Source organism: Dermacentor andersoni, chromosome 1 (genome assembly GCF_023375885.2).
Source record: "Dermacentor andersoni chromosome 1, qqDerAnde1_hic_scaffold, whole genome shotgun sequence".
NCBI lineage: Eukaryota > Metazoa > Arthropoda > Arachnida > Ixodida > Ixodidae > Dermacentor > Dermacentor andersoni.
In genome coordinates this window covers 119053043-119080870 of record NC_092814.1, presented here as the reverse complement: position 1 = coordinate 119080870, position 27828 = coordinate 119053043, and the positions used below count along the sequence as shown (strand labels likewise).

The 27828-nt window shown below is 47.9% G+C and overlaps 1 protein-coding gene across 9 annotated transcripts in view; it reads right to left on the bottom strand.

The window, feature by feature from the left end:
- The window catches only part of cac (calcium voltage-gated channel subunit cacophony), a 674132-nt gene that overhangs the window by 5695 nt on the left and 640609 nt on the right, over window positions 1–27828 (bottom strand). For 7 of the 9 annotated variants that reach the window (XM_050193695.3, XM_050193689.3, XM_072286791.1 and 4 more), the window contains 11 exons: window positions 26979–27044; window positions 23597–23688; window positions 19903–20053; window positions 18502–18629; window positions 17444–17540; window positions 16820–16925; window positions 16275–16379; window positions 15500–15609; window positions 14391–14426; window positions 9576–9727; window positions 963–1489 (listed from right to left, as the gene is read on the bottom strand). In XM_050193695.3, the coding sequence (XP_050049652.2) occupies window positions 963–1489; window positions 9576–9727; window positions 14391–14426; window positions 15500–15609; window positions 16275–16379; window positions 16820–16925; window positions 17444–17540; window positions 18502–18629; window positions 19903–20053; window positions 23597–23688; window positions 26979–27044 (1570 nt within the window). Of the gene's footprint in view, window positions 1–962; window positions 1490–9575; window positions 9728–14390; window positions 14427–15499; window positions 15610–16274; window positions 16380–16819; window positions 16926–17443; window positions 17541–18501; window positions 18630–19902; window positions 20054–23596; window positions 23689–24004; window positions 24097–26978; window positions 27045–27828 lie in introns of all 9 variants that reach the window. The other 2 variants (XM_050193696.3, XM_055061950.2) reach the window with 2 other exon arrangements.

Sequence of the window (27828 nt, the reverse complement as noted above, 5' to 3'; positions counted from 1 at the left end):
TCAACAGTGGACCACTCACGTATGAACTGCAGATATGATGCATCTTCATATATCTTGAGCACTGCGCAAAAAAAAAAAAGTTTCTGCTCGTAAAATCTGGATATGGACTGTCTGGATATGGCACTCGCTTGGCCGTGGCAGTATGCAAAGACACCATGCTTTCGATCCTTGAGATGTTGCTCTCCGTTACTTACTGAACACCGGCGATGCTGAGTAAGTAACGAATCATTGGGTAATGGGAATTGCGTATAAAGATAACTAAGCAGGAACTTCTAGCTACCGTGTACGATTTTTTCTTGAACAGATACATTGATGAAGAGTTCATGAACTACCACTTTACGTGTAAATTTACCATTGAGGACCTTGTAGAAAATCGTTACAATTACTGCAGGTGTATTTTATACTCAGGTGATGAATAAAATGTGCCGTTGATTTCTTGTATTTCTTTCACGTATTTCACGATCAGAGCTACTTCAATTCATGGAGTAGCTGCGCCGTAAACTGCGCTGCCTGAAGTGCTTCCCGCTAATTTCACTGAATGACATCGTTTACTGATTCTACTGGTTCTCAAAGGGATGTACATAGACATTTTATGAAGCTAAGGACAGTGTCTGTGTGACCGGCACTGTTTGATAAAGTTCGGTCACACTATGTCGGCTAATATTTGCGGTCTTTTTCCTAGCATATTAAAAAAAATAACGCATGAGCAAGATAACACACGCGCGCACAAGTACGCTTTCCGCTAAAGGTGTCACACATTTGATGCGCCTCAGTGTAACACTTTAGTGGTTTGAAGTGTGTTTCTTACTCTTGGCTTAACTTCAAGGACGCGTAAGACTCGAAGCGTTTTACCACCAGCGTAGTTATTCCTTGGAACAGATGGTATGTCGACAGAATCATCTGTTTGTATGTCTAGCGGCAACCCGAAGGCGTCCTAAGCGTTGGCAGGGTGGACGGCGTACCTCTGGCTCGGCCCCGGCGACTTGTCTCGTACTTGACCTTGTCGACCAGGTCGCTGACAGCGTCCGAGAACCCCGCGGCCGACCGTCGCGGCGACGGTGACCGGCGCAGCGGCGACGCACAGCGGCTCCCTTGCGGCGACGGCCCCAGGGCGATGGAGTCTGGCCTCAGGCGGGCCGGCGGCCGGTCGCCCTGCGCGCGGCGCCGCAGCGTCAGGCGCGGGGGCTCGCGCGGCGGCAGTTCGCGCTCGCGTGCACAGTGCGGCGGGTGCTGCCCTGGGGGCGTCGGCGGCGGCGCGGCTGAGGCCCCCCCGGGAGGCGTGCAGGTGCGGCGCATGCAACGTGCAACGGCGGCAGGCAAGCCGGCGCCCGCAGGGCCGGCGCCCACCTTCTCGGTGGCCGGCGGCGGGGCGGTGGGCGGCAGCGGCGGGGGCCCCGCCTGGGGCCGGTGCCGCCGGCTGCTACCCCGACGAAGGAAGCTCAGGGACCGCTGCCACGGCTTCTCCGATGACTGGCCATTGCGCTCCATGCTGTCGGGGGCAGAGAGACGTGGCACCGACTCAGACACACCCGCCCCTCAGATGCTTCAGCATTGCACCGCAAGCGGGCTTCTCCACAGCGTTACCATCAATGTGGCGGAGCTCAAAACACAGAGCGGGAGATGGAAATCCAAGAGCGGTACGCTTCCGCTTGGAGCACCTCCTTCTTGCTGGTAACGTTCCATCTGTGCGCAGAAGCCTGCTTCCCGGTTATCGCATATCATTTATTGCGTGAGTTCTTTAGCAAGGCGAATCGCACTGTAACGTGCTACCTACAAGCTAGAAAGAGGGCAAGTATAACGTCACACGCCTTAACATATGTTGTTGTATAGTAATTTCACGAGCTGCACGTTCTTACGGTTTACACAGTGTTGATAGCCTTCAGTCCTTCAGTAACCGCAGTTTGTCACCGTGAAAAACACCCTGTTTCATCCTCAAGTCTCGTCCTTTAACTCGCGCAAGATGAACTTTGCTTGGGAAATTTCAGGGCAATCTTCGCACCATAACGGTGCAGATGGCGAGCAAAAAAGAGCCAGAGCCACAAGGAGTGCTGAACCATTAATGTCATCTTCACTGCAGCCCCCCTCAGGTGTCAGTTAAGGTTATCGGATGAAGCTACCTTTGGAGACAGTCACGGATGCATTGAAATTTTCACAGGGAACCTGAATGAACTGACATCTTACGGAGAAATAATTAAACATATAAAGAAAGTTCTCTTCTCCGGGCGGCTGGCCCCCCATAGTACGAACAAGTACTGTGGTATTCAGTGCTAAGTGCAACGACTTATTACAACTTATTTTGTACTTGTAACCTGTCGTACTTACCATTATGACATTAGTTACTCGGATCTACCACTTTTTCTTGATGTTTGCGACATATAAATGACGAAAACGAGAACCCAACAGACGCTATTTTACAATATATTTGTGTCATTATAAGATCCCATAGCGCAATGTAACGCGGCACACCTCCCGGTAGCCTCTGTTCTGTAGTCGCACTCAGTGCGGTAGCGTATTGCACTGCTTCACATGTGTATCCTCGCTAGCATTACCTCTCCCTGAAGGACCCAAGTTTAAAGATAACCAGAACGTGTGCAGTTTACACGAACTCTACACTGAGTGCAGCATCTTGGCAACTCGCGCCGCATATCATAGAGACTCCGCAATAACAGATATGCGATGTTCATAAGCCAGCCTTTTCTCGAAACATTCTGAGAGTACAATAAAACGCCTGATAAGACAATGAGATAGGCATGTCTAGAGATTTTTAGAATGGTTTAGTGCAGTACTGAAAGTACATTCTCTTTATGTTTTTTACACAGTTCTAATTTTCTTTTTAATATTATGTGGGCAGTATTTTGACGAAGAAAAGAAAATAGCTAAATGACATTTTGAGGGAAAAGGCGCGTAAGGCAATTTTTATGTCAAAGCTGAAGACTTTGAGGATTTCTTCTGAATGTACTCTACGACCATAGAATGTAATTGTACTACCTCTAATACTATACGCATTGTGACCGGCTTCGAAAAAGAAATTCTCAGATGGACAAACAACATGCCGTCTGATAATAAGATTCCAGTAGCGCTTCCTTTGGTCGTGTAATATAGGTGACAAAAAAGCTAATAACTAGGTGTGAAATAGTGAATACGTTTCTTTATTTTCAAAAGAAATATAGGGCAATCATTCTTGAAGATGAAGACATCACCAATTCTATATCTGTTTCAGTGAATATACCCAGCTTACTCCTGTGAGGGGTTTAGTTTGAACAGTCACTGGGAATGCCACAATTCGATGTCAAATGATGACCAAAGGTGATGACCTTCGCAGTGACCAAAGCTGTTTGTGCTAACATTGCCCCTTCCCGAGCTCGATTCCATGTCCAGGAATTCTGAACATTGCCCCTTTGGCAATCTGTTGAACTGCACTGCAATGCACCAACGTATCTCAAGGGGCAACGTTTGCTTGCAATATATATATATATATATATATATATATATATATATATATATATGCACAAGGAAAGGGAACATATACTAGCCGACCCAACAAGATGACAATAATTAGCAACCCATCATGAAGATACTGCCGCGAAAGTACGCGATCTGCAGCAGCCAGATCGTCCGGAGGGAGAGTTACATGCGTATTAAAAGAAATGCTAACAAATTTCAGAATTTTTTTTCTGTGGCGTATATCACAATTCTGCCTCCTCAGCAGGGTTATGTGAAGCGGTGGATATAACGTCCACGGCAAATCAAAATAATGGCAAAACAATGTAATCGCTAACGAACTTTCTAAATACAGAGCTCGGAGTACGTATTGGTGCAGCAGAATTGAAGCCGGCAATTCTCCAAGGACCGATTCCATTTTGTAAAATATATCTAGTGCGATTATGTGACAAAAGATGCGCTGCTAAAAAAATTAAATTCTGGGGTTTTATGTGCCGAAACCACGATCTGGTTATCAGGCACACCACAGCGGGCAACGTCGGATTAATCGGGACACCTGGGTTTATTTAACGTCCTCCCATATGCACGATACAGGAGCGTTCTCGCACTTCGTCACCATTGCAATTTTTGGATATCGCCTCCATCGCTGTAGCCGGGGATCGAACCCGAGACCTCCTTCTTAATAGCACAATGACACAGCCACAAAGCCACCACGGCAAGTGATATCCCCTGCTGCAACTGCGAAGAAAATTCTCGATGGATGCAGTGCACAAGAGAAAGACACTCCTCGATTCTGGCCTTTATCGATTAGATTGACACCTCGGTTGGCCATCATATTCCCTATAGCCAGCTGATAAGGTGTTAACTCTGGTGCACGGCTATTCTGTGTAGCGCGCTAGCATTGCATATCGCCGTATACGTGAAGCGTCCATGTCCACGACGCGCGATTCTCTGAAGTGAGACTGATGTAATTGCAGATTTCAGCGACTCACGTTTAAGGGATAAAATTGAATCGTTGGTGGGGACCAATGAAGGTATCTTGTTTGCCTACTTTTTCTGGCAAGTGAAAATGATAATAGCTGTGACAGACGACACAAAAAGTGCATTTAATAAACTTTGAAAGCTATCGTTGGCAAATTATCTTGTTACATATTTCCGTGCATCCAAGGCCGTCAGAATTATTAGTTTTCAACCGCGCCTTTTCTCATCGGACGTCTAGTTACAGCTCGTCTTCGTTTTGTAAAACACTAACGGTAGGCTCGTTACCCATAGGAAATACCAACGCCCTTAAGAGTGCAAATTTTTTTAGAGTGATATGTATCAAATGTACGACCAGTTTGTCAATAAAAAAAAAAAAACGAAACAAACTAGAAAAAAAGTGGCCAGAGAACGAAGACTCACGCAAGGTTGGTTGCATGCAGTTGGCTTTGCCTAGACGACTAGGTGCCAGTCCGCCGGTTCGCAGCCACTGTCCAGCGTACATACTTGAAACTTAACAAAATAAAGAAAAATCTCTGGGCGAATTGTACGTGAGGAAAATAACAAAAATATAGGTGACCATCAATTGAATTCAACTGAGAATCTCATACTCGTATCATACGGGCAAACGTAATCTACCTTAGTATAAGGAAGCACGATACTCCATACGGAGTTCTAAGGAAAGCCTGTACGATTTGTGGGCTTGGCAGAAAAAACGTTTCATAAATTTTAGGGTTTAGAGAACGCTACGGATGAAAGAGCTCCGATTTCTCGGCGAATGTCTTGAAAAGCACCGTCAGTCACATGATGGATCGATCAAGAGTGAGCATTGACAAGAGAGGGCATCGCCTCCAATAACTACGTCAAGGCGTTTTCGCAGCCCGTTTCGCTCTCTATGAACCACGCGCAGTCCTGGAACTTTATTGTCGGACGGTGGGTCGCGAAATAAAAATACTGTGCGGCCTAAGAAAACCTCGCGATTGAGGTTTTCATAAACCGAGGCGAGTTGTTTCCCAGTAGCGTGCTTTGCGAGGAAGCTCGCATACTGAATTTGCTTTTTTTTCTTTTTGACTATAGGCGGACTTCGTGGCAGCAGTCGAGAAGTAGCGCATAGTTGAAAACTAAATTTAGCCCAAGATATCGGCGAGACGACAGCGCATCAAAAATACGACGTCGATGAGCCGCGCGCGCAGATTTGAAAGGCGAGGAAACAAACCACAAGTCGCTGTCGCAAAGCATTTCGCGTCCTTAAAGCTGCCAAAAAAGGTCACGCATACGCTGTATTCAGAGATAACGATCTCCGTACAGCGCGCAAAGCTCCGTTGCCACAGTGATGCTTTTAAACGACGACAGAAAACAATACATAATGGAAACATCAAGCGGGAGGTGCTCCCTAACATTTCGCTGAGTTTCGTAGACTCAAGGGAGTCACGCCCCGCTGTACCTACTAGCAATTGTAAAAATGCGACCCGCGTCTCGGAAATGGGCGTTCCTTTTACAATAAAAACTCGAAGGTGTCCTGGTTGCCACAAACATTCTTGTTCAGACTCACGATATTGCATATGTCGCCCAGTGACATCTTGGACAAGAGGTAGCAAGAGCGATACTGACCTACTTCACATTGCATATTGCCACTGTCCACTATCATGAAAGTCAAGTCGGATGGTAAGTTGATAACACCGCAAAAAGCGGGGAAAACTCCCGTCGAATTTGACGTCGTGTCTTCCCATTAATGCCTATTAGCGTCTTTTAGATACCTGCTCTAGTTAGCGGTATGTCTCTATGTCTAAATGTATCCGCGTATCTGTGTCCGCACCTAACCTCTTACCCGCCATTGGGTCACTAGGTATTCCATGGTCAAATGGGTAGAGCACCGGACATACAAGTGAGTTCAAAACCAACCGTCGGACCAACTTGAGTTACTGGGAACGTAATTCCGGGTATGTGGGGCCCTTCAATGAATCTCTCTGATGTCAGCTTTGGTCACTCAGTGTGTGCCACTGGGTACGAGCCATTCTGCGGTGACTCTCTTTCACGCCAGCTTGGGTCGTTGTTGTTTCCTATCACGTATGTGGCTCCTACCCACTATGGGGGATTGCCAAGAAATGGATGAATTATTCTAATTTATAATGAAGTGTTGTAAATTTCCGAATATCTACGGACTCATTGGGTGTGTAACTCTGGGCATGTGGTGCTCGTCAATGAACCAGACTTTGACGCCAACTTGGGTCGCAGGGTATTTGCCACTGGGTACGTGCCGCTCTTTAATAAAGATATTTGACACCCAACTCGGGTCATTGGGTTTTTGTCAATAGGTAAGTGCTATCTTTCATAATAATCATTATATAAAACATACTGTGAGCACAATGTTTACATTTCATCTTCCTCATCTGCACATATCATCACCACTAGCCGCAACTTATTTGTCGTCGCGGCTAGGAATCTTCGAGAATAAAGAAGCTCCTTAGAAGTTGTTGAGGTTGCTTCTCGTTCCCCAAGTCCTCTCACCGTTCCTCCTTGGAGCTCCGCTCAGGTCGTAGCATCAACCCACCGTTTGCTGCAATGTCTAGTCACTGGCTCGAGAACCACGATCGAGTGCGCGACAACAATAGGTGGGGCAATTTTCGAAAACTCTGAAAGTTCCATTCTACCTCTCCGACGTCTATAAAACTTCGTTCTTGTACCGTGCCTCAGAAACTTCGAGAATAAAGAAGTTCCTCAGAATACCATCAACAGTTACCCGCGCACCATAACATAAATGAATTGGAGGACCTCATACATATTGTCTGAATAAAGTGTGGCGAAAGAGGCATAGTGTGATGTCAGAACGCAGCGACGTCGATACTAATAATAAAGTCCTTCAGTGAACATGAAACTGATAAGGTGGAGCTTTGCCGCCAGAGAACAATGTCGTTGTTCCGGGTTGCATAACTCATGCTTAAGCTGCTGGAAATATTTTCGGATACGTGTCAGTTCAAAGAGATTTCTATCCTTGTGGGCGCGTTGGCCATAATTCGACTAGTGTGCCTAGTTAAAATCAAGCGCCAACAGGCCGAATCTGAAGACCGTATGTGGCACTGCTGTGCGTATGCAGATTGATGACGCACGGAAGGTAGTAATTCCATATGCGGTGCTAAGAAAAAGAAAACATATTTTGCACCAGTGATCACCTTGACGAAGAAAAAGAGGATTGACAACCGTGAGGACAGGGATGAAAGCGCTTTATCCGTCAGTGGCGTTGACAGCAGTGACGAAACAAGAGAAGCAGTTTACTGTTTTGAGCGTGACTCAATAAAAACTAAGTTTCGTGCGCTGTTGTCGCCTATTCCACACGTGACGTCCTGGTGCTCACGGACTCAAAGTCATCGTTACAACAATTAAACCGTCGCGTACCCCGAGAGAAGTTTACAAGGCAATCTCTGGCACTGATTAAAGTTCTAATGAGCAAGGGATTTAACGTAACATTTCAATGGATCCCATCCCCCGTAGGAATTGAAGGAAATGAAAAAGCTGACGCTCTTGCACTCGTAGGCCTGACACGTGACCCAAAAGTAAGAGCGCCAAAGATTTTTCAGAACCCTAAGGATGCAATCCGCATTCACTTTAGGGCGATCCACCAGGCTCTACACAAAGCCTGTGTGACCCACGGACTTACTCTCGAAGAAGCAACGCTGCTGTGCTGAATCCAAACCAACTCAGCGTACCAAGCTTGGTTATTCAAGAGTGGACGATGCGCTTCCCAGCTCTGTGCCTCCTGTGGCGATATCAGCGACATCGAACATTTAATTTGGCTATGCCTGCAGTTCGACACAGAAAGAAAAGCGATGGTCGACAGCTTGCCAAAGAATGGTCTTTCGCACAGGACCTTTGAAGACGTCGTTTTCCCCGGTGGGCCCACGGCAAGCAGGAAGAGAGTGCAACGACTGCTGATTGTCTTCATGCGAGACACGGGGCTCTTCGACACCTGGTGACACACAGCGTGACGCTCACAGGAGGTTCAGGCGGAGCAGTTGCCGGCTATGTATGCTAGGCTAACCCGCCTGCTGCACCACCACCACCACCCACCACCGCCTTAAGTAACAACAGTTGTGCGATGACTATAACATAACTGTAAGTGAATATGACATGAACACGAGTCGTGACCCTATAGCATAGTGCGACACACACGCTGCACGGATCTTTCGATTGGCGTAGAAAATTGGCATCAAAGTCAGGTTCAAGACACAGGACACGGATTCGTCTTCGGAAAAAGGGAAGACGGTATCGTTATATTTAGACGCACTCGCTCTTCGTGAGCATAGCAGGAAATACCAGCACACCTAAGCATCTAGACTTGTGTAGCACAAACAGTGTTTCGGTTCCGCTCGAAAAGAGGGCTTTTCGGACTGCTTTGAGGAAAAGGAAGGTCGTGATACACGCAGCTTCATTGCTGAAAGTAGTTTCTAAAGAAAGTCACGGCTGGAGTAGATGGTCATCTCCTTTCACGCATTTGCCCGCAACTTGACCGCAATTAGGCCAGCCGGCAAAGAACAGGTCGCCCAACAAGGAAAAGAGAGGAAAGCAGCACAGACAATGGATATGCAGCTTCTTCTTCAAGTGATGCTCATACGATACCACAGGCCACAAAGACTGTTATGCGAAGGTTCGCCACATATGCGGCGATGTCTTCACGGCGTCAATTTCTGTGGCGGCGAGTCAGAATGTGAATTACGTCGAGACTGCAAGCAGATCGTCACTCCTGAACTCCTAGCTTGAGTCTGCCCGCTACAGCGCAAAAATAAAAAAAATAATATAAAATAAATACAAGGAAGATGTGGGTAGCATCGTGGAAGATACCAGGCCTCGGTAATGGGGAGATTGAACCACTGGCAACACAAATCGAAGTCGCGGAGCTACTAGCTGTGGACTTTATTCACCAACCTCGTCTTCCAGAAAAGCGGACTGGCGGGGAGAATTCACGGCAATGCTCAGCTAACCAACTTGCAACTCCGACCTCTTCGATGTGGCCGATCTCTACCGCCTCTAACACGGCGGGAATCGATGGCTGTTTAAAATCCAATCAAATCCAATCACATAACACTGGCTCAAGTTCGCCTTGGCCTTCCTGTTTCGCACTCGCCACGCCCGGCGCGCAGTAGGCGGAAGCAATGGCTCACCTGAGGCTCGATCGGTGCAGCGACCCGTGCCTGGAAGGCGGCTGTAGGTGTCCGTCGTCCAGGTGTACCTCGTCCTGGTTCAGGCTGCCGTGGCTGGCTCGGGTGTTGGAGTTGCGCACGGCGCCCATCAAGCGCTGGAGCAGGGACGGTCGCTGCGGCCGCGCACGCGTCGGCAGAGGAGGACCCGGCGAGGAAATACGCACGCGCTGTATAGAGCTGCTGCCGCTGGCCGCGGCCGTCGCCGCAAGCGCCGCCACGCTGCCTTCCCCTTCAGTGTGACACTGCGCCTACTGGGCGGCGTGCATGGGCACCTTCGTATACTGTGCGGGACGCGAAAGTGCCGATACGTACCACCTGCTGATGCTGTACTGGCTTTCGCCATGTGCCACTTGAAATGCCATCTGTACACGCCAACCGGCGAACGAATCGTTGTTAAACATGCGCGTGACGTTTACTTCATCGTGTCATGTTTTCGTGAAACCTTCAATTTATAAATCTGTAGCCCGCGTTGTCCGTTCACATGAAACGCGTGTGACTGTCGATTCAAAAGAGTCTAGATACGTTGTTCCAAAAGGGGCAGTGCTCCGTGTACGCAGTAAATGTCGAGGGCTGTCAGTTAGGATGTCAAGGGGAAGGCAGATCAGTGGTTCAGCTTGCATGTCCCACAAACAAAAAATATTTGGAGGAACACATCAAAGAGACACAAACACAAACAAACGAACAAAACAGGTGCTCCGATGCAGCAAAGCCGTGGCAAAGAAGACCACTATTGACTTTTGAGCCATGTAGCGAATTGTTACACGTTTTATGTGGAATTGGTTTGCGTTGCCGTTGGCGAATGCTAGTTGCCAAGGTATCTGTTTGCACTGACTAGAATTTCTGCCAGACAGCCGCTACTGATATGTAGAACGGTAAAATATGCTTACTTCCGTTATTTGCTGGCGGAAAGTATCAACGTTAATGTGCCATAATTCAGGAAAGAGCTGTAGCAGTGCTTGAAGTTTCACGAGAAATCGTTGCGAATGTCATGAGCAAGATATGCCTGAAATCAACGAGCGATTTCATTACTCCCTCACCATTTATTATTAGCACTATGACTAAATAAGCGTAGCGGTGAAAGGTAGGCAGTGCGTACCTACATGCGTACTTAGTCTATTTTTTGCAATCGCTATACTTAGGTCTTGGCCGCTGCTGGGAGTGGTACAGTATAAAGCGTAGGTAAACCTACGCGATAAAACTGTTTTTTTTTTCTTCTAGCAGCTATTTGTACGCGTATGCGCGACTAACCTTGCGCACCTCGCTTCATTTCTTCACAGACGCGTATCTCGACGACAAGTGCAGGTACCACGCGAATTTTAGTTCTGCATCACTCCTCAGACTTATTAGTCATATTTTAAAGGTTTTAAATAATAGTGCTTTCTTTTAGCACATTTTGCAATCTTTGTAGGCCACAGCTTTACGCGGACGACGCAGTAAGTAATCTCTCTTATTTATCTGCACCAAGAACAGCGATAACTTTGAAGTCAGCTATTGCACCGTTTATTTTTCCTTTCTTCCATACAGTGTCTCGTTTAAACCGTCGTCAGCGCTCTGCTGCGCGTAGAGGGTAACGTGGCTGAAGAACAAGCTCATTTCTCACACTGACTTTTTGACACATTCTTTAAACGATTTTTGAAAATTGGTTGTGGCTCAATGAGTGAGTTATCCCTGACGCGCGGTCTTCGCAAATGCTAATTATTATGTCCAACACGAATACAAGATGCATTAAGCGGAGGCGAAAGCCGCCGCTACAGCACGTGATGCCTTTGGTGTTTCTTTAAACACTAATACAGTGTGGCACTAAGTACATCAATTGTACAGATAATGTTCCTGCAGAGTTTCCGACTGAGATCTCAATGCTGAATGTTTCACAGCTACTTTAACGTATGAGCTACGTTGCAGTAGATTCTCTCGAAATGCCTATCAAATAGGCAGCGCTGTGCAGACTACCAATGGCGAACATGTCCTCGCGACGGATAATGTGCACCCAAGGCCTGCAGTGCAGAGATCTAAGGCGAGGATCGGTAGGATTCACAGCGCTGGCGTTGGTCATTGCGTGCAACGGAGCATGAGGGCTGCTTCGCACAACGCGAGCTCGCGACGGACGGAGAGCTTTAATGACGGCAAAGCATCTGTGGTCGAATTAAGGACTCCGTATAGTGCCGCCGCTTAAGAACTTGCGTTTAGTTTCGCGCCGTGTGAAGCAGCCCTCGCACAAGACAAAGTTCATATAGGGTGTTTAAGATAACTCAGTGACAACAGAGAACATAGCGTGAGATTGAAAGCAAGATAAAGACCAAAAAGAAAGCCCCACCGCATACTGATCGATAATTGATAAAGGAGAACGTACGTAAAATATGCGCATAACCTTTGGCGTTCCTGGTTGTAGACGACCGCCTTGTAATCGGGTCTGACGCATGCTCGCGCGCTGCCTGGCATTTTGGGCCGGCATTCGACTTCGAACGGCCGCGATCCGATCGCGGGTGGCGCGCGCGGTCGTCAGTCGAACGCCGTGCGCGCGGTCGGGCTGCGCGCCCGCAGCCGCGCGCCCAGCGGGAGAGGAAAAGGTGGCCGGGGATTTCTCCTGCGGGAGAGGGCTACGCAGGGCTGTCCGCAAGGCACTAGGAGATGCAGGCATGCCTGACTACGGGCCATGCACCGCTGCACGAGCAGCCCTAGGGTAATGAGAAAAGACGCTAGAGCTACGGGAGAAGGGGGCATGCCCTAGGTTCCATCCGCTCACCGACGCCCCCGAGGCCAGACACACTCGCCCGGCTCGGGAGCGGGCCTTCTCTGCCCGGCGGCGAGCACGCCGCGTGGCCACGAATGCACTCTTCTACGGGCACGCCCCCCGCAAGGAGCGCGCCCTCACTAACGGGCCGAGCAACGGCGCAGAGCAGCGGCTGCCGCCACGCGGAAACAGGCGTCAAGCGCTGTTGACGCCGCGCGGCGGCCACCGCTGCACCTGCGGCTATGGCTACTGTCTCTCACATCTCTCTCTCTCTACACCTGTCGTCCGAAGGCAAGGTGCGCCCAATGTTGCTCGTGGTCACTCATACCCCCAACAATGGAGTCATAAATTTTCTTTACGCTGTGTTCCCGCTTCGTTATGTGCGTATCAAGGACACCTGCCTCACGCTAATTTAGGCGCTCCGCTAACTGCTACTCAACAACGCCCTCCGACCACCAGCACAAGACACTTTCGGGCCCAATCAGCGCACACCCACATACAAGCCAAACAACAATTAACAGAAATGCAACACCGAATGATGACGGCGCACTGTTGAGCCTTGCGGCAGCTCGGGGCGGCGTGTTCGAAAATGCACTCACGAGAATGGATGGGCTCCACAGGGCGCGCGGCGAGGAGCAAAGCTTACTTTGGCGTGTGAATATGCGTTCATCCGGTACAACGAGGTAAAATACCGCAAGAATCACAGAAATGGGTTACAGCCTTAGCTTCGGAACGCAATGAGCATGTCGTGTGTGGCTGACTGAGTATCGCCTGCCCTGACATCTGACGCCGACGACGTTATTCAAAAGTGGCTACGTACACACACATTAAGGGACTCAAATTTCGTATGCACTTTACCAGTGTCGTTGTATAAGTTCGATCATAGCATATATAATATTGGTATGACCGAAAGTGCCGCGTGTAATCCTTGCAGTTGAAACTATAGAGTACGTCGTCACTCGTTGCCCTTCTTTCCGAGCTAGCATAAGCCTGTTCGGCGACCAACTGTTCAAAGAGCAAAAAGTTTGTAAGATTAACCCGAGCGTAGTTTAAAAGACCAGCTGCAAACATTGTTAAACTGCACTGCTTATCTTGTCTCCCTTCTAACGACTAAATGACATGCTATTAGACCCAGCGGTATTTTTCTCAGTTGAAATTTGTACAGGCTACCTGTATCTATTATGTAATACGACCTGTTCCAAGTATAGGCCAGTGAGAAATGCCTACATTTTGTCGGCAAGGAGTGGGTAGGCGGTGAGACTTAAGAAAGAAGCTTATTGGCCACGAAATGGGCTTCGTCTGTCGTTTATGTAGTGCTTCTCTCGGTTAACAGGAGCAGGCATAGTCGCCCTCACCATTTAAGGGGAAGAAGAGTTCATAACTTGTACAGAAGCATAGGTGCGAATGATTTGATTCATCCAGAGTAGCGATGGTCACCCTGTAATTAGAGTATACCGCCCAGGTAGCCTCATAAGAATTTTCGTGAGTGCAATCTCCAGCACGCCAGCAGTAGGCAGTCAAAGAGTGAATTTGGCTTTTCTCTCACTTTACGGACCTGTTTTGATGCAAAACAGCTACATGTGCTCCAAGTTTCTTCACGTCTGCCTCCCTCTCATTTTTGCCTGTCAGCACCGCCATATTGGACCACATCGAACAGCATGGGATTTAACATTCATGCAATATATGTCTCGGCAACAGTTATGACACTACTTAACACACTTCCGGCGACCGTGCGGCAGGGCAGAGCGCGCGCAAGCTGCGTGGGTGGGACTCTGTCGTGCCGCACGGGCGCCGGACCAGCCTTGGCTGCGTTCCGACGGAGGCACTCCACTCGGGACAAGGCGTAACACAGCCAACAATGAAGGCTTCACTGCCCCCGGCGGCTGGGGCGAGCGGCTCGATGCACCCGTCGCCGCGGAGCTGCCGGCCGGTGACACCGAGCGGTCTCGCTGGGCCCGAGCCGCCGGGGGCGGGTGACAAACACTATATAGACACTGGGGCATGTTTTTCTTAAGCGAGGAAAAGAGCAACAATATCTATACTACCGGAGAATCTGGCGGCGATGGCGGACTCGCCTTTTCCTGCAAACAAGAAACACAGAGAGCCCACATTGATCCACTACAGAGGCATTCGGGCAAAGACGCACAACGAGGCAACAAGAGCAGCAAACCAAGCACAAAGCGACGACTGTACACCACACGGATACGAGCAAGGCGCGCTAGGGCGCCTCGTGCACGTGCGCCTGCTCTCCTCTGCGGCACGCGCGACGGCGCAGCCACGGGTGCCGGGCGATGGGGGGCCGCACTCGGCGCTGCGCCGCCGCCGTGCCACGCGCCGGGCCGGAGGTCTCTTGCCGGTCTACCTATGCGCGCGCCGCACTCTGCGGCACTGGGGCCGCGCTTCAGAGGATGCACGAGACGCAGCTATGGGGCGCTCGCTCATCTAGACAGGGTCAGTAAAGGTAGGGTCAAGGGTCGTTTTTGCCTCACTCTCGGCGTCCTGATAGCGACAGGCTTCTTGCCTGTTGTACGCTGCCGGAGAACCAGACACAGAGTTACCCACCAAATCGCGCACGTTACCTGATTCTTCGCTTCACTGGCTTGGAGTGAGGCGCTGTAACCGTCTTTTTCCTTTTTTATAACTTTGCAAGTGCAAAATGCAGATGACGTTTTTCGCTCGCTTTCACCTTGACGCCACGAAGAAAGGTAAGTGCAACTGAGTAACTGTACTCGTCGAAATATGCACCTATTTAGGAGCATTTTAGCATACCGTCGAAATATACAGTGATTCGTAATGTTCGCGACAACGACAACTGTTAAGACTACAGTTAGTGTAAGGGCACAGAGCGGGACAGGCACAGGCGATTACATCTAGTTGATCTCAAGCATAAGGGGCCAACGTCACTGAAATCTCGAGGTAAAACTTTAAGCGCGGACAAAAAAAAAAAAAATTACCGTCGATGCTCCTGCCAATTAATTGAAACAACAAATAATTCGCTTTTCGATCATAATGTATTTTCGTACACATCTGCACAAGCAACAAAAGGAAAACATAAAAAAAAAATTTCCATATTCACGTTTTGCTCTTTTAACGCGCAAAAATGTCTTTGTTATACGGAATTATTTTGCACTAAAGCTGCAGTCACTGTTCTTACCGTTAGACTCCCTGCTCCGGGAGCCTGTCCGAATCTTGTGGTTCTCCAGTTTTCGAGAATAAGGAGACCACCATAGATTTTTCCGACAGTTAGCTTGCCTGCTCCCAATTCTAGAGAGGTGGAAAAAGGAAGAAACGATTAAAGTGGAGAAAAAGAAAAAAAAAATAACAGGGACCGTATTAGCAAATCCTTCGTACGCAAGAGCAGTTCGTAAGAACACGCAATGACCAACCGCCAACAGCGAATATATTTTTAACAAATGCGACAGGCCAATGGCAAACACTTCTTTTGAGAGTAATTTATTTTTGCGTGTGAAATCAGTCCCAGGTCTACAGGAACCAGTAATGGAAAACAAACTCTGAGCGGCAGCTAATCTGCGTCGTCGAACGTGCTAAATTTTAGCTGGCAAACATTTCTCTACGTGTGATATGGATCCACATCGAATATATTCGGCGTGCACTCACGTTACTCTACATCGCGAAACATAATATAACTTTCTTATGTTTACATAAATGGTCAATTTTTCGCACCCGTAGGGAAGAGGACTGGTGTGAGGTCTAGCGAACAAGGCGAGCAGAACAAAACAAGGACAAGAGCGAAGAACTTGAAACATTTCGGCACGCAGTCGCGGAACTACAGCACTACATCGCCGCGGACGCTGGCTACGTTAAAGAGTATTGTTACTGCGGTTTTGCTGGGGCATCAAGCTTGCGTTTGCTTACTATACAGTGGCACATAAACACGCGGACACCGCGTGCGAGGTGGCGGTACTCACCGGAATCAGGCGGCATGAATTTGTCCGTGACCTTGCGCGCGTGCAGCGGCCACAACTTGCGGATGGTATCCTTGAGCTCTTTGTCTGCCTGGTCCATTTCCTCTGCTGCAAGGGTGGGCATGCAGAATGCACTCGTCAGCGGGGCTCATGCGCGAATCACAGCAGGAAAAAGCCGCACCGCCGTAAATAGCGGACAACTATCTTTCGAGCGTGTACTGAACAGTGGCGCGGCTCTTGTTTTTGCGACGCTCGCGCAAGGCGAGTCAAGGTACCAACACAACTTTTCACTTCGTCTCTGCTGCGGGTGAATAATTTAGCTCCTCTGGTGATACGAACCAAATTTAGAAATCGCTACCTTTACTTATTTTGAGCTCGAAGCTCCAGTTGGAAAATCCAAGACAATGAGAACTAGCAGCGCGAACTCGTCCGCATAGCACCTCGCGCTGGGACTTCTTTCGGGAATGAAGTCCGACATGCGCAGCTTTTTTTTTGCCCCTTCTTTTTGTGTATCGCTCACACTGAGGCATCTGAGCGATCGGCCTTACCTGGTCTCATTTTGATGCTCAGATTTTCTCGAATGAGTGCAAACAATGTAGTGCTGAAGTTCACTTTTCCTTCTTCAGTCACAGGCATGTTCATACGAATAAGTTTCTGAAAGAAAGATAAGAACTTGGTCAGATAAGGAAGAGCAAGAATGATGTCGAGTTCTGTTTCTACAGGTCCTCCTTGATCCTTTCAGCAATCGTGGGCACAAATCAAGAGAGAGAGAGAGATACAAGCGAAGAAAATATAGCGAGGTTAAGCAGACGATACTCTCCGTTTGAAACACAAATAAAGTTCGCACAGGCTTAGTGTCCGGCAACGCTCTTTCATGGCAGCAAGGCAGCGCGAAAGCCAAACCGCGTCCATGGGAAACTACGCAGGCAAACATTTCTGTGTGTTAATTTCTAGCACTGCTTTGGTACTAGGAAACCACCGCGACTATATTAAACATTGCTTCCTTTTCGCAGTGAAGTTTTTCTTGTTTTTGCCTTCCCACACTCTGTGGCGGGACGAAGTTCCATCAGCTAACACAGCTTTGTCCCGGACCCAGGCCGGCGCACGCGTTTTCGGGCGTGTTTCGTCGCACGCGAGCTTCAAACGTGAAAGAGCTCGAGCTGTGCACTCACCTTGTAGGCCAGTCGGTAAGGGCACTTGTTCCCGAAACCCAGGGGAGGGTCCATGTTACGCAACATGTCATACATTTCCGTATAGTGAATATAGCCCCTGCAAAACAAATCGTAGCAGATTTGTACAGCATTGCAGAAGCAAAACCCACATTGCAGCCACACAGAGTAGTCTGAGACAGAGAGGTCACGGCACCCGGTGCGCCCTTTGCCATAGCCTCAAAGCATTTTACCGCCAAAGAGACGCGTTTACGGTTCTGGTAGAAGCTCCCAGATCTCGTGCACGAGCCGCCCCCAGCTGTTGCGTCGGCAACGCGATCTTCGAACGTGTGACCGCTTACCATTAACGCTCTCAAATGAAGACTTCTGTACTCAAATAAATTTTCGATTATCGTAAGCATAGAGGGTCTCCCATATATGTGCGCGAGGCCTCCAATTGAAACGGTGAGCCCGTTTCCTTAGAACAACAATTTCAAAATTTAATTTACTGCTCGAACAAGCGTTCTAAAGACTGCGACGGGCACAGTGAAAATTTCGCATCCCCGGTGCACCTTCATATTTGATATTTCTCCAGCATGTTCCTCCCAACACACACTATTTCCACAGCGTTTAAGTTCGATACACCGACCGGTTAGAATACAAAACCCAGTTATCACAAATTTGATACTATATAGTGCACCTACAACCTTAAACTTTCTCGAGCATGTCACTGTATTTTCATCTCAAGAAACTGTATATTTCTGAAACAACACACTATTGACAACTTCCTAGAGATAAAAGTGTATTTAACATAACTTTAACAACTTGCCACAACGTCCCTAATGATGCAGAACACCTTAACTTTGCCCGCACATGGCTCTTGAAATGTCCAACGTATCCTCTGAATTGCACTGCACTAACTACAATTATTCTCTCAATGAATTTTAGTCTACACATTGCATTTCGTCTACGCGTTCTCCAATGCATCTAAAGGTGACATAACTATAACGCTATAAAAGAAAGATGGCGCCAGTGACTGGCGCCGTCCGGCTACAACACAACACGGGGAAGCGGTAACTCACGTGGCGTTCGGGTCATACTCGGCCCAGACCCGTATAAACTCGTCTAAATGGTGGGCCCCGAGAATGGATGAGTCGCGCGTCAGGTAGTCGAAATTGTCCATAATGACGGCGACGAACAGGTTGAGCATCTGAAAATGAGAGTACGCGTCGTTTACCATATGAATTGCTAACAGCCGCACACTACGTCGATCCCACGACGTCGAAGAAGTAAGCCCTAAAAGAGCGACGAATGTAACGAGCAGAGCGTTGTTAAAATTCACACTGATCGTAGGTTACCTAGCATATGGCCTCGACAATGCTTAATCACTATACATGCTTCTACGGACTTCATTTATCCAAAGAAGCTGTAAAAAACAAACATTGACGATTTTCGGACGGTGGTGGGCCCAGCTTGGCCTGTGCAAGGCACTGTAACTGAAAAACTCCGTTTGCAAGAGAATAGATATTTAAAGCGCGCTCGTCGACTACACGTCTCCAAAACTGCATTTACAGTACCGAGAAATCGCCCGCCAAGACAACGACGATAAATAAAAAGGAGGGAATGTGTGAGGTGGTCGCTTTTTGCACTGGATTGCCGAAATGCAGGCGGTGTGAGGATCGGCAGTATTCAACATGGCGACATTAGAGCACGTGATAAGCATTTATCGTCAAGATGCAAAAAATAACAGATTGTTGTTGGAAGCATCTTAAGCCGTTACGTAAAGATGTTTAAATGTCACCCGCGACTCGCACACATTCGTATTCCATGCTAAAGAGGATATATAATATGTTATTGCATGTCTTGGTTGACTGTGAGATAGTCCATAGGGTAATTTCGACACTTATCAACGTGATCACACCATCTATGTGGTTGCTTACATTTTATTGGTACCTAAGCCTCATCTAACCTACTTTTTCCTTTTTGTTATCAGTGAGGCGCAACAAAAAACGAAAGTGCTAGTTTTTTACACATTATTCGTGCCAGATGGGTCTATAGTAGGCATATATACGATCTTGCGCCAGCTTTGGTCACGTGTGGCTGAAGGTAATACGCCGTCATCATCAGGTTAGTCTGTACGTGAACTCGTGTAGTAGGAGTTCCGCATACGGAGCAGCTTGTACGAGTGGATGAAAGCCAGATGTTTGTAGTTTCTTTGTAGTTTCGCAAGTGAAGGTTGTGTTGAAAGGCGCTCGCGCCATCAAACCATCTACAATACTTTCCTCGCAATCTTAGCAGTGTTGTTATCGCTGAATAAAGTGGTGCTGATTACGGGCGACAGATGTCAATGATTTACAAGAAGTGCAGGCAGCAAATGAAGCGTCGAAGCGAGTAAAGTGCGCGTAAACATTGTCTTGAGGTTTCGCTTCTGTAAGCGAAGTAGAGGCGCTCACTTTCTCACGACGACGCAGAGGAATACGTACCAAGAAAGAGCAGAAGAAGATGAAGCTGACAAAGTAGGCGTAGGCCATGTTGCTGCCGCACTCAGGTTTCTCCTTCTTGGAAAGAGGGTCACAGGGGCGACCCTTTACGCAAGCCATCATGATAGCTTGCCACGCTTCACCAGTGGCGCATCTGGACGGGTACCGTAGACAAAGCAAATGTTAGGCCAGCGAAGCGGTGCTAAGTGTGCAGAATAAGAATAGGCGTCGGTAGATACGGCTCTTCAATATTTACTAGTCCGCAGTTCTCGTTTAATATTACACACTCACATAGTTAACGTTTCGTGCTTATGTGCAAAGTGCTGAATAAACGGATGCTACATTATTATTTGAACTATTTCGTACGCTTGAGTTAGTGGCTTTATTTAACGACTGACTATGGTCGATAACGGAAAGACGTGATGCAAGAAACGATAAGCATTAAAAGAGACATTGTCTTTTTTTTCGGTCCGCTCTCTTGACACATAAAATAACTGTATTACGACATATTTCGCCAATTCAAAGCTCACAAACGGTGTTAACCTATCGCATCAATCTGTCCTTTATAAAATGAGAGCAAGTTATCCACGAACTACTTTCCAAGTTGCCTCCAAATAAGAAAAATGACTCAGACTTTCATAATTGCTGAATTGCGTGCGAAAAGTGCTGAGTTATATTCCCTTCCGCTGTACATACATTTCTCCTGCAGTTAGGGTCACTTCAACTCAAGCATGGTTACTGGTACACGTTTTATCATGCAGACGTTGCGGCAACGCAGTTACGGAAAATACGCGTGCGGCATTTTTAAGTTGGATGCAGACAGAGCTGTAGCTCACTAATGCTCCGCGAATTTTATAGGAAAGGAGGAAGTGTAACGGCGGCGTTTGGATAATAATTACTTAAACTGCATCAGCCAACGGTATTCAAGTTGCTAGCGAGCTATGTCACGTGACCCAATTTCCTTTTTTGCCTCCACAATAATGTACAATGCCGAAATGTATTAGACCACTGCGTTGCTCGCAACACTGCGAAGCAATGAGCGCGCTTCGTGATGTCAGCACTCTATGTGATCAGTGTGCAGCGCGTCGGCGCACACGCGGAGCCATTCTCATGCTTCGGTGCCAAGAGGAATCCCCCGCGCGGCAGTTTCTCTCAGCGCTAGGCGGTCCAGTCACGCGGGCCACCGAACCGATAGCGCCAGAGTGCCGCGGGTTAAAGCGACTCCGGATGAGAAGGGCTCTGCGCGCGCGCGTGTTTGTGCCAGTGCATGGGTGCAGAAGCGGTGTGCGTGGTTCATGCTAAGCAGGATGCAGTGGACAGCCAGAGGTGTTAGCCAGGCACGAAGCGGAAAAGCATGCGCAGCAAAGCTCAAGCGGTGTGGAAGGCCTGAGCCGCCGAGGGCAGACATGGTCGTGTCCCATCCTACGCATTAGGGTTCCTATACAGTGCAACTAACGCAGACCTCGGGCGCGCACTGCTCGCCTCTCGGAGCCCCAGCTTGCACCTCAAGGGCGACCGGAGAAAAGAGCGCGGCCCGCAGGCGCACGCTTTCCCGCTACACAGGCGACCGGCGGCCTGACTTGAGATGTCCTGGGACTCGGCGGCGCGGCCAGTGCGGATCCTACTGCGGGGGCGCTTGGGCGCCTAAGGGGCCCGCGGCTGATGAAGCCGACCCAGGTTCCCACGCGCGACGGAGTGATAGCCATCCGATGAACCGCGCTAGCGCCAGCTGCTCTTGAGTGCGAAGCTTTGCCGAGCGCGGGTACACGTTAAGCGTTTCAAGTGAAGCCGATTCAATATTAGCGGAGACTATTCAGAGGACGTAGAGTTTTTTACTAAACTGCCCTGGAAACGTCGTATGTGGTTATGCTGTGATGCTTGGGCACATATCGCAGCACGCTCGCACAGCGGATGAAGGCAAGAGGAGAAGACAGAGCAGCGCTAAGAACTCACCACTTTGATCTGCCCTCTTTCTGTGCCTTCGTCCATTATTTGAACGCACTGTGGCAGTAACCAACCAACCGGCCAACACATCCTAATGCTGCTCGGAACGTCTGCACACTTTCGCGCTGGCTGTAATTATACTTCGAGAATATTTTACCAGGGTTGCAATTTAGGGAACGGTTAATGCTTGTGTGCCGTTAAAACGCCTTACGAATAATAATTTAAAAAGATACTAGAGATTTTATCACGTACATACAGCTACTTGGTTTGAAACTTCACCCAAATACGTTACAGGCAAGACTTTTGCTTTTAGATAAATTAGAACTTAACGAAAATAAAGGCACCCTGGCCTTTCCTGGCAAGGAAATGACACAATTTTGAAGGCTTACCAAATTACGGGGCGAATTAAGAATAGACGAGACCGAGCACAGATTCAGAGAACCTGCCTTCCAGGTTTGTGGCCAGACAAGAGAAAACGGGCGCGGTCTCGCCGTATCACCGAATTAGATCCCACATTTAGCAATCTATTATTGCAGCATTCGGTGCGTGAGAGGGACGCGATTGCGCCGCGGCTGTAGCGTTATGCTGAGGAGCCAGAAACAGCAATTACTGAAGCATCGTTTTCGCAGTGTTTTCATGGCACCGTTTTCATAGCACCGTTTTCCAGGCAAAAACACACCTTGACTCCGGAGGTTTTAACACCGCGCAATAAAATTAAGAAGAAAAAAAGAAACAAAGAAAACGTTCAACAGATCGTTCGTTTAACTTAATCCAGACCACTACACTATAATAAAGTTCCTTGTCCATTAAAAACTACGGTTTTCAATGAAAAAGACCGCCTTGCGTAGCCCTCACATTTGTGGTACATTGCTAGCGGTTATAGTACATCGCTTAAGCTGCTCGTGATCGCAATTTCTTTTATTCTGTTTTGAGAACACGGCGCGACGCCTTTTCTGTAAAAGATCTGTTTGTAGGTCGGCTCACGTCCGAGACGTGTGATGATTTACCGCACAGAAGCGCGCTGACGCCATAAAACGTTGTAGGTAATTGCATCAGAGCCGCGCTCACCGGTCACTTCAATCACGAGTGGAAACCACGGGCTCGGGACAGCACTCGGCACTACAGTGTTCGTGGGGGTCGAAGGAAGTCGGGAGAGTGTCAGGTAAAAAAACTAGCTAGAGAGTATATTGTAAGAATGCGTTAGAACTGAAACTGGAGGAGCACTGGTCGGCTATTTCGATACCTGTGGAAATGATGTTCTTCACGATTACGAAACAGTTGGACGCTTCTGCAGCGCGACTGGTCTTGGAAGTTTGGATGTGTCGCCTGTAAACTGGCGGAGTGTGGGTTCCTTGACCGGCGCAAAGAGGCCTGGCGATGGGCTGTGGGGCGCTTTGCGAGGGCAGCCGCTCGAAACGAAACGTGTCACGAACGAACGGTAACTGCGGAAGGCGCCATGCAAGCCTTCCTTCGAGGAGCAGCCTGGTGGTGTCTTGGGCAGAGCGCGTTGGAATGGAGTAATGTTTGTATATAGATATATATAAATGTATAACATAATAAACAAGGAACGGAAGGCGCACACATAGAAAGGAAAAGAATGCACAGAAATGCAAAAAAAAAAATTAGGAAGACCCAAACGTGTGGCCAGATACAGGGCTTAACATGGCACGCGTGAGCGCAAACAGCTTGTGCAGCAAAGGCGTGGATGCCCTTGGAGCCGGTATACATGTGCTTAGGTTAGGATTCCACTTGCCTGAACAGAAGCATTAGACCTTGAAAGAAAGTTCGGAAGTTATTGTGCCTCGTTATTTGACTGTCCGACGCCAGCATAATATTTCCAAAGACCTGGACAAAAAACACAAACAGCATCACGGAGGAAGCCGCGAGGGAGTGTGGGCGGGGAGGCAAAGTGGGGGAGGGCAAACGCTACGCGCTCTCGGCGCCTCGGGCCAGAGAGCATTCACGGCTGCTACGCACACACAGACCCTACGCCGTCGGCGGCATTTTCTGTGCGCCGCCTTCTCTCTATGTAGTACGTGGGGGGGGACGCTACGCTGCCGCCGCTGCTACGCGGACGGACCGTGCTGCCGGCCCGTTGCGGCTGCTGCCGAGGCTTCTAGCTAAAGGCGCCATCGGTGCACTGCCGTCCAGGGGCACTCACCGAAACAACAGTATTAAGGACTGAAAGAAGGACTGAAAGTTGTTGTGCCGATTGATCTCTGTGTCAGGGTCAAACCTGATATTGCCGAAAACCTGCGGGCACGGGGTCAAGACCAAAACACGGGAGTCACAAGGGATGCAGGCACTGCGGTATCGCGCCGCCTTGGGGAAAACCCGCGCGCAGCCGTGGCCTGGCCTCGCGCGACCCTCCACGGCTGCTCGGCAGCTTGTGAGACATCACACAGACACAAAAGCACTTCTCATATGCACTAGAGTAGCGTTTATTTCCTCGCGGTGCCAATGTGACCTTTCGGAAAGGTCAGTTTGGTTTCCTTTATCTTTTCTAGTACTGCTCTGTCTTTACCCATGGCGGGGAACAACAGCTGTACGTCCTAAAGAAGCGCGGAATCCCCCAAAAGTCTTGCGGCATGAGGAGCCCCAGGAACTGCCTAGCCAACACATTCTGTTACCTAAGCACTGCCATCTGGCAGAACTGAGGATATTGATTAGTCTACGTATCATCAATTTTCAACTGAGTTGAGCTGATAACGTATAATACACTTCCCTGTCACCGGCATCACTGAAATCAATACGGATTGCTCCTCAAGTACATTTCTTTTCCCTTTTTGGCAGTTATTTTGGTAATATTCAATATAGGATACCAATATGGCAAATCATTTCTGCGGAATCCCGCAAGGTGGAGGTGGAGAAAGTGTCATGAAAGGGAAAATTGTAATCCACCTAAATTGTAGCACGAAGCTACAAAGGAAATCCATACGCGTTTCTCGGAAGGAAAGCTGAAGAAAAATTTGTCTGGGTCCGGTGTCCTTTGTAGCTTCGTGCTACAATTCAGGTGGATTACAATCTTTCCCTTTCAGAATACCAATACATGGGAAGAAAACATCATGCAGCATTTCGCTGGTGCAGTTTGATTGGTCATCCATATGTTTGCGACTGACTTCTGTGAGGCGTTTCTAATTCGTCTAGACAATCTGCTTTTTGCTTTGACAAGAATACGGCGAGCAGATTTTCACGCTCATAATTACAGTGAACAGTGGCTTCTGATACTTTTTCTGTGTGGAATATACCACATATGTATCCGAATGAAACGCACTCATCATAATATATCTCCGAAAATAAATGCGTCTTTGTCATACATTAAGCTGCTCCGGAAAGGCGTTGGTCCCGTGTTCGAGTCCCGGACCAGGACGAATTTTTCTTCAACTGCGAGGCTTTTTTTTCTGACAAACCAGCATGGATTTCTTTTGCAGCTTCGTGCTACAATTCGGGTGTATGCCAATTTTTTCTTTTCGTGTACTTCCCTCGACCTTGCGGACTTTCGCAGAACTGATTTGCCATTAATTTGCGCGGCAGCATCGAGGTACATATATGCTCAGTGTTAAAGCACCCGCTCCGATTAGGCGATGAAAGTCCCGGTGTGTTGCGAAATGGACCTTTATTACTTTATATAGATATGTATATCAATGATAGCTGTAAAGCATGATCCTAGTCCTCAATGCACTGCTTGCTATGATTGTCGCTGAAACTAAAGAAGTTTCGCTGAACATGTGTATTTTCTACTCCCCTTTACGCAGTCGGCTTTCGAATCGTGCGCACAGAATAATCAAGCGTGAAATTACCTTAAATTGGACTTAAAATTAAGGTAATCGTGCCGTTAGAGATCAGAAACTTAGTCTGTATGTCTTTAGGTATACCTTGAAAATGGATGAGTGACCGTCTTACAAGGGGGAACGACTTAATATCAGCCCCACTAATTAAATCGCGTAACTTGTGATTATTTCTTATAACAATTCTTATAGTTCTTAATTAAGTATAATATTATGTAATGTATAATTTATATATAATTATATTATATTTATTGTAATGCCAATTAAGCCTATATCTTGTTGCACTAAAGGCATACACTTTCTTGTTCACACTTTTCTTTACATGATATTGTTCCCGCGGCAGTGCAAATTAGCACGCACCACCTGCTATGTTTGCTGCTCTTGCGCGGCCACTCATTAGCTATTATGCGACTGCCGCCCATCAAGGTACTGTCTCTCTAAACCTGCTCGCTTTTTTGAACGATTCGATAACTGATCTCTGCCAACAAAGTGTTGACTTTACTGTTGCTCGCCCACAGCCACACTTTCTGCAGTTACCGATAAGTCGCCCACACGCGTTACTGTTTGTTTTCTTCATAATGACTTAGGCATGTTAAATTACCTAGCATTTAATCAGGCCAAATTTTGGGGACAATTCGGAATAATCTGCATACTTAATCTTTCGGTGTTTCAAAATATTCCTGACACGTATTGCAGACACCACGTCATTTAGTTTTCTCTCGGGGCTAGTGCGTGTGCAGATTGCAAAAAAAAAAATAAATAAATAAATGCGCAGGAGTCATTAGTGTCTTTATAGAGGCAAGTACTGGTTTTAAACATCATACGATCTAATCTTGATGGTGTCATTCAAAAGAATGCTATAAAGCTTTTTTCCCGAGCATGTTAGTAGGGTGTTAGCAAAAATCGCACGCAGGTTAGCGTTCGCATGCAATGGAGTCATGAAAAACATTCAGGTAAAGTTGATTACCAATGTGGAAGCCTCAAATCAGTGCTAAATAAATTTGGTTCTGTGGTCTGACCAAACAAACAAACACTTCAGTAGCTTCCTTCCGCATTCTATTATCAAGGCATTCGTTGACGGCAAGTCATTATTATTTAAATTATTATTATATTCTCCCGCTTGCATAAGGATAAGACACAATTGATATATACTTGCACAGAAAGTCTTCCCTTTATTGCGCAAAAAGCTTGCGCTTCAGCATTCTTGACGTTCGCAAGCAAGCACAGACAAACGTCTGTGCCATTGCATAATTTTTGCGCAAGTTACCTAGCCGAATGACTCCGCATAGTTTCATTATTTGGGCGGAAAATAAGAAGAAAGAAAAGAAATAGAAGGATATGACTCACCTGCATGCCGATTATGGCGTAGATGAAGAATAGCATCGCTATGAGCAAGCAAACGTAAGGCAAAGCCTAGAAGAAGGGAGACAGAGAGGAAGAATTAAAACACACTTCGATAAATAAGTTACTTGACAGAAAACACACTTCTCTGACTTAGCAGACAGAAGGCTCGACAGAAGACGCAGGGGACTGCGCTCTGTGGATGTATCTGCCACTTTCTACCGAAAGAATGAGCTTCCAGAATTTTATGCTTTCATTTCGTTTTGCTGACATGGCTCTGCTCGTTGCGCAGACAGACAGACGAGTTTACGGCGGACATGACGTACAAGTTCGCGCACAAATCTGCGACCTTGCGACAAGGCAGTGGATCGTGGACCTACGAGGAGCATTTCGCACAGAAGATGAGGACAGTATATGTGGACCACTGATCGGTCTAACGGGACCCGCCGCGATTGCTCAGTGGCTATGGTGTTGGGCTGCTGAGCACGAGGTCGAGGATCGAATCCCGGCCACGGCGGCCGAATTTCGATGAGGGCGAAAACACCCGTGTACTTCGATTTAGGTGCACGTTAGAGAACCCCAGGTGGTCGAAATTTCCAGAGTCCTCCACTACGGCGTGCCTTATAATCAGAAAGTGGTTTTGGCACGTAAGACTCCACAATTTAATTTTTAATTAATCGGTCTAACGGTCGACAGCAGCGCCAGTCGCCGCTGCTGCACAAGGAAGTAATGCACGATGCAGGGCTGAAAAATGGCGCTGTAAGAAAGCCATCGCACGCACGCGTGCATTCATACCGGCGAATCGCAAATAGTCGCTTTGGACAAAACGCGATCGTTTCGGGCAAATCGCTCGCGC